This window comes from Melozone crissalis, unplaced genomic scaffold (assembly GCF_028551555.1).
Source record: "Melozone crissalis strain CALT ecotype California unplaced genomic scaffold, PUWL_Pcris_2 ptg000018l_1, whole genome shotgun sequence".
NCBI lineage: Eukaryota > Metazoa > Chordata > Aves > Passeriformes > Passerellidae > Melozone > Melozone crissalis.
This window is the reverse complement of record NW_026535796.1, coordinates 20316778-20324334: the sequence shown is the minus strand read 5'-3', so window position 1 is coordinate 20324334 and position 7557 is coordinate 20316778. Positions and strand designations below refer to the sequence as shown.

At 38.3% G+C, this 7557-nt stretch overlaps 1 protein-coding gene across 1 annotated transcript in view; it reads left to right on the top strand.

The window, feature by feature from the left end:
• The first annotated feature begins 748 nt into the window (after positions 1–748).
• Positions 749–7557, top strand: part of SPTBN5 (spectrin beta, non-erythrocytic 5) — an 89459-nt gene continuing 82650 nt past the window's right edge. Inside the window, exons 1-5 of the mRNA XM_054276192.1 lie at positions 749–859; positions 3654–3821; positions 4278–4397; positions 5068–5225; positions 6103–6331. Coding sequence (XP_054132167.1) covers positions 749–859; positions 3654–3821; positions 4278–4397; positions 5068–5225; positions 6103–6331 — 786 coding nt within the window. The remainder of the gene's footprint in view (positions 860–3653; positions 3822–4277; positions 4398–5067; positions 5226–6102; positions 6332–7557) is intronic.

Sequence of the window (7557 nt, the reverse complement as noted above, 5' to 3'; positions counted from 1 at the left end):
TTCTGAATGTTCATCTTGGGTGCTGTGAGGAATTACAAGCCTGACTTTTCACTGGTATGGATGAGGTAGACAAGAGTAGGGGAGAGGAATAATGTTTCCTGACACCCAGGCTAGGACCTTTTTCATGTGATTATGGACCTGTGTTACCATCCTTACTGTGACAGATGTGCAAAAGCTGAACCTGTGAGAGGAAAAAGACAGGATGGTTCCATTTCCTTTCTAAGCAGCTCTGATTTCTGTTGGAAGTACTGTGATGTGAAAGCCAATAACAGAATCTTAACCAGCCCTCAGAGAGCACAACACACTTTTTCTTTTCTTTGTAGGTGATTTGCAGATTCCTCCTTCTGGCAGTGTCTAAGATCAGATCTCTGTGATCAGATCTCAGCACACCCAAGGAAGTTATTGATGGCTTTCAGGTAGAAGTGGTCCTCATGGGATCAAGGAGACTGAGTAGGGGCTGAGAGCAAGAAAATAAAGCTGCATAGGTACATGCCACATTTTCATCCTGGAGCTAGAGATATATTTTTAAAGGGTGAGATCAAGCAAGTTAAAAATAAAGTTGGTGAAACTGAAGTGCAAAGTGCAAGCAAAAGGAAATGAAGGTACTACACTGGGTGTGGTATTGAATCTTGTACCTGTTGGTGCTGGGTTTCCTATAAACACTGGTGTACACTGTTTTTTGTAGGTGGCCTGGCAGATCTTTTCAGCACTCAGCAGCCTACTGAGGTTTCTGGCTTCCTAGGTGACCATGGGCACCGAATATGAAAAAGATCATATCAAAAAGCTGCAGGAGCAGCGAATGTCCATGCAAAAGAAAACCTTCACCAACTGGATGAACAATGTCTTCTCCAGGAATAATGTAGGTAGCTCCTTCAATTTGAAGATTTTTTTCTGGTTTTTGTTTGATTTTATTTTCCCACGGTATCATTTTTAATGTTATTGTTAATGTGTTTTTTCCTGGATGTTTTCACATGCAAGCAAGGAAGGATTTGACTAACCAGAGTGCTCCATCCTCTATCTTTTACCTCACATCTGTCTCCTTTGTCCATGGTACCAGTCTTCTCTGAAATCAGGGTTCATTATGTAGACTGTATAACCCCATCATATTGTGATGTCCATTGTGCAGTGGTGATCCTCTCGGAGAAAAATCGTCATTTGCTTCTTTTACCTGTAAATAAATTATCTGCAGAGGTCAGGGTTTCTCGAAGCAATGCTAAATTCCTTATTGCCTGGCCAAAATTTCTGACTTTGTGCTATGCCTGATCAGTTCAGTTCAAGTTGCTGCTCAAAGGATCTGAAAAAGTAGCCCCAATTTTGGGAATTTCAGACATACTGCTATGCAAGTACTGACCAGTTTGTTTTCTGTAGCTCTCAGAATTCTAAAAATCTTCAGAGCCAGTGTGCAGTCCATACGTGTGTGCAAGGTAACGCCAGCATGTTCCAGGCTCCAGACTTAATGCAGATAAAGTTTCAGGCATGAATGATGTAGCTGTGTCACAGAAAGGAATGATGTCATCCAAAACAATTCCATTTTCTGGAGTCTGTCGTAGATAGTAATGAAAATGGATGTTGGGGACACCAAGCAGGACCAGGCCACTGGGTCCACTGTAGCTCATCACTGTGTTTCAGCACCAGATGTGTTTTTTCAGTGTAATATTTTGTGATTCATACAAAGGCAGCTGCAGAGCACAACAAACTTTCAAATTTATTTTTCGTAACGGGAGCGAACAAATGCAAAACACAGGCTTGTTTTGCCACCTGCAGAAAGTTAGGTTTTTATCGTGTAGGAAATTAGTTCTGTTTAGCTGTAGACATATACGTTCTCATTTTAAAAATACTTTCAAGTTCAGAGATAAAAATGCCGGTCCGAAGTTCCGGCAATGTACTTGTTCATGTATCATAAATGTCTGGGGAGCAAAGCCTGTGAGAGCTTTCCAGGCCATATACGGTAGAGACCGTGCAGAGCTTATCTGGGTCTTCCTGGCAGCTTAGTCCCAGCTTTCCAGGGCAAACTTTGAGGGGATTGGATCATGCTACAGGACGCTGCAGTGTTCTCAATTATACTGTTGGCTACTTCAAGTCTAGCACTAAGGATGCTATTGGATTGAATTTGTTAAGCTATCTGTGACTGGTATCTTTATGAGAAGAATGAGGCAACAAAGCTATTAAAGCAACAGCTGGGTGAGACATAAAGCAGATATATGAAGCTTGTCTTTTTACAAATTCAAATTGAACTGTTCTTCCTTATGGAAGTGTCACAGAACATAACAGCTTTAGCTTTTTTTATTGTAGTATATCATAGGCAGATTTTTAAGTTTTATTAAATATGCAAAAACGAATAAAGTTGGCAACTTAACAGGGAGGTTTTTTTATGAAGATAATCAGTGCAGCAAGTTGTAAATCTTTGTGCCATACACAGCAGAGATTTAAACACTCTCTAACTTTTTTACACTTCCAGTGTTTTTTCCTTTCTCTGGAGAAAAGATGTCTTAAGCTAATTAGTGACTGATCAGAAATTAGAAGGTGCATGCCTGTTGTCTGTCCTTTCCCCCTTTAGCATGTAAATACTCCCCTTAACATGTACATTTAAAAAAGATAATGGCTTCTTTCTTTCTTTCTTTCTTTCTTTCTTTCTTTCTTTCTTTCTTTCTTTCTTTCTTTCTTTCTTTCTTTCTTTCTTTCTTTCTTTCTCTTTCTTTCTTTCTTTCTTTCTTTCTTTCTTTCTTTCTTTCTTTCTTTCTTTCTTTCTTTCTTTCTTTCTTTCTTTCTTTCTTTCTTTCTTTCTTTCTTTCTTTCTTTCTTTCTTTCTTTCTTTCTTTCTTTCTTTCTTTCTTTCTTTCTTTCTTTCTTTCTTTCTTTCTTTCCTCTCTGTTTTTTTGATTAAAAAGATGATTTACTGTAATTGCAAAATCACAGTAATTTATTCTTAGGTGTGGTTTATTCTTAGGTATGGTTTTAATGTCACTTCTAGATGGCAAGTGGCATAAGGCCAAAAGGAAACACCCAAGGCAAGTTCTTGTTAGGTCAGAGTACAGACTGTGTCATGTTGTATCACCTAAGCGCTGGGTGACCTCATTACTGGCAGCAATAAAGCACATTCTTGTAAATGATCCTAACCTTTCACTTAGTGTGAGATTCTGGCTAAAAATATGGAGACTTTGAGTGGTAGTGCAGGTCCAAGCAGGACGTGACAAACTTTGTTGAGACTATGGAGTATAAGATGAGTCATTGAATGGAATTATCAGCTCAACTTTTAAATGAAATGCACAACTCAGAGTAAAATTATTCTGATAAAATAAAAGATTCACTTGAATTTGAATAAAAAATGCCAGCATTTTCAAAAGATTTGATTTTGAAAATGCTCAATTTTTTATCTTTCAAAATCTCCTACTTTTTCCTTTTTTGCTCTCCTGTGGGTTTGCATTTTTGTTTGATTGTTGGGGGTTTTTTTAACTTCAGACTACTTTCATGATTAATGCAAGTCCTCCTGCAAATCCATTTTTTTCTGAATTAAGACTCACCACTCTGTGGATATACACGCTGTCGTAGAGAAGACTCACTGGAACATCATGAAGGTGTTGTTTGTTTCATTTTAGAAGTACAGAGTTCTCTGTGCCAAATGTTAAGCTGGAGTCTGTACCTGGTCTTTACAGGTAAAGATTGAGATAGAAGATATTTACACAGATTTGAAGGATGGCATCTCTCTCATGAAACTCCTGGAGCTGCTCTCTGGAGAAGCATTGCCCAAACCAAGCCGAGGACAGATGAGAGTGCATTTTCTAGAGAACAACAGCAAAGCCATCACATTTCTGAAATCCAAGGTAAGTTAATATTGATATTAGAGATCACAATAGTTTATGTATGTTATTAATTAGGTATAGCCTCATGTTCATTGTGGTTTCCCCCTCTAGTATGCAAGAGCATAACCTCTGAAGACAGACTAGGGATTTTATTAAAAAGAAAAAAAACTAATCAAATTTTAATTTCTTTGTTATTTGAGTAATGTGTTTTAGAAACAGCTAATATTCCATTCCTTTGGAGGAAAGAAATGCGTTTCTTTTCTCTCCCTAACCACCAGTTTTCAAAAAACATATATAGAAATTTTAAATTTTTGAGATCCCTATCCCTTTGCTGGCAGGTCTGTGGACTGATGAAAAGGTGTAAACATTAAACCTCTTTGCTTAAGAAAAGGGCCTGAACACCCTCTCTAGTAACAGTTTGTTACACTGAGAGCTGGGCACAAGTGCATTTATGCTGAACAGATACTGGTTTATTAGCAGGTACAAGTAAAAGTGATTGGTCCTGAGAATATCGTAGATGGTGACAGAACCTTAATCCTGGGCCTTATCTGGATCATCATACTTCGATTTCAGATTTCCTCTATCAAACTTGATAAGGTAAAACTGTATCTTTGTCTTTTTGCTCGTGCAGTTGTGAGGTTTTTTTCAAAGGGACAAAACAGTGACTTGGAGATAGAACATTCATGTTCTTCACCCTCTTCTACAAATTTTTTACCAACTTTTGACTTCATGTTGAATTTCTCTGTCAATAGTTCTCTCTAGATTTGAGTCCCATGACACTGCTCTGAAGAAGCACATGCTTTTTAAAATCGTTTAATGTGTACTCTAAGAACGTGAAAAACAAGGTTCTATAAGGGTATTGTGAAATCAAAGTCGATCAATTCTAACATTAGACCTGAACACATAATATTTTGTTTCTGAGTTCTGTTTCACAGCTAAGGATGCAAATAAACTGAACTTTCCTTTCTGCCTGATTTCTACAGACCTTACAGAAGAGAAACATTTAAAATAATTCAGCACCTACATTTTACCTTATAGTTTCTGCATTCATTCATTTCACTTTTTTTTTTTAATTGAAAACTTCTATTTTCATGTTAAACTTTTCTACCTTTATGACAGATACAGTCTGTAAGTCATGACTTTGAGTGGATCTGTGAATTGAACAAAAGTAATACAAAGTGACCTTTGGGAACATAAGTGTAAACTCACTGATAATATTTTCATACATTGTTGACACCAATTTTTCTTTTCCCTGTTCTCTTCACAGGAAGAGTTTGGAGGTAGAGCTGATGTTCTATTTGCCAATGAAGCCTTATTGCTATGGTGTCAGCATAAAACTGCCAGCTATTCCAATGTGAGTGTGAAGGACTTCTCCAAAAGTTGGAGTGATGGGCTGGCCTTCAATGCACTCATACACGCTCACAGGTAAGATTTGATGGATCAGTTTGGGCAGAGTTGCTCATTGCTCTTTCTAGCTCTGACACAGGTTGTTCCAGGGTCTGAATTACAAGTTTTGGTCAAGAAACTGTTAGATACTCTCTGCCCTTTCTTACTGAGGACTCTCTTAAATTCTCTCTCTCCTTGGAAGGAAGAACAAAAAGCTCCTACTTGGAAGCTCCTTTAGTTGGGTATAATATTGAATTTTCAGGGGAATATCATGTATCTGAACAGTACTGCCCATTTGGTCTTAACCCCTCAGTCATGTTCCCTTTGCTCTTTTTCTAAAATTTTTTTCAGGCAGTGATTTTATTGTATGAACTTTGGAGCATGTATATCTTCCTGTTCAATTGTAATAGAGTAAGCAACGTCTCAGTCTCTTTTTTTCTCCCTTCTGTCCCTTTGAAAAAGAGTGAAGGAAATAGCGAAAAGCAGGAGAGAGAAACCACCTATGGTAACCTTGAACACTTCTTTGTCCTCAAGAGTTCTGCTGTATCTTACAGGGGATACCATAGTGGGATTGTGGAACCTCCCCAGCTGGGAGTCACCTCCCTTCCCACAAGTGTCTCTCTAGTGGGCTTTGGTTTTCACCCATTGGGGAAGAGGAGAAATAAGGGCAGACCTTTGTTGGGAGTGGTAATTCAATTTCATAGAAAACAATTTTCTTCCTGCTATGTGGGCAAGGGACAATGCTCTTGAATGAAGTTCAAGGTCAAAGTAATTCCAGCGTTAATGCCACATAACATTAACAGTTACACGACTATTAACTTAGTCTCATGAACAGTTTATGGTTTATGATCTGAAAGAACTTACTACAAACATAAATCTTCCTTCATCTCCCTGCCCCCTTTTTCTCCTTGCCCAGGCCTGATCTTATCCACTATAGCTCACTGCGGCAGGAGCAGCCCATTAAAAACCTGAACAATGCCTTTGATGTTGCTGAGAAAGAGTTTGGAATCAGCAAACTGCTTGATGCTGAGGATGTGGCAGTGCCCTATCCAGACGAGAGATCCATCATGACTTATGTGTCACTCTATTACCACTACTTCTCCAGACTGAAACAAGGCCAGACAATACAAAAAAGACTTAACAAGGTAAGTGCATTGCTATCTTTGGAAGTTATAAGTTAAAAAGGTAAAGCTAAATTTAATTTGGAAGTGTGGGGGGTTTTCTGCAAGCTCAACTTCAGGATCATTTTAACTGAATCAAGAGGCACAGCTATCTGAAAGAGGTTGCACCTTGAGACTTGTACCTGTACACACTCTGATGGTCAAGAGGGTTGCAATTACCTCACTGAAAATCAATCCCTTTTTGACCTCACACTTTCTGTTTGAGAACAGATATGGTCCCAAGGCAGCTTGAGGCATAAAGATCTCAATAATATTTGAAGAAGATTAAGACTAGGCAAAAGCAGACCTAATCAACATTTTTCTCATTTAATAGGAATGATGATCCCTTCCTCTATGGAGCTACTTTGGATTTTGATCTCCTTTGAAAATCCTCCTCATCCTTTCTTTCTAACTCCTTAGGTAAAAAATGAAAAAAAACCCAACCAAACAAAAAGCCCAAACAAATGAAACAAAACCAAAACAATTTAATACCACCACCACCAAATAAAACTGAGAGAATGCTAGCTAAATTGGCTGAATTTGTAAAAATTTTATTAATTTTTTTATTAATTTTTTATTAAATTTAGCTAAGTTATGGGTTTTTTTCTGTTTCCACTTACAATTCACCTCACATAAAAATGAGCTATATTAAAAATTTCTTGTATCCCACTGATGGAAAACTAAAGGAATTTTGTAGTTGTTCCTCTGAAGACCACTTCCCTTGAGAGAATTTGTCTTCTATCTCCAGAGAAGTCTGTTCTTGTTTTGACAAAACTACAAAAGAAGTAGCCTGCAGAAAACCTACACATCCAGGATGGGTCCTACAAACATCTGGGTTCAGAGAACTGCCTGTGCAGTTGAGAGGGGGAATACATTGCTTAGAGGGAGGAACAAAAATTCACACTGAGACTTCCCTGGTGGTGACAAGGTGAAAAAGCAGGGTTTGGTCAGCTAAAAATGTGGTCTGTGTCAAGGATCAGATGATTCTGTAGCATGGCTCCCCACAGCACCGAGGCTGTTAGTGTGGAAGGAGTTTCTGGAGGATGCTTTTTGTCAGAAACCCAATGTTAGGTAGTCCTGCAAGGAGCAGGGAGTTGGACTGAATTGGCCTTAGGGGTCCCTTACAATTAGAGATACTCTAGAATGATATGTATCAGAGCAGCATGTTCTCCAAAGAGATGCATTAGATGAGAGGAGGACTTGGAATTCAG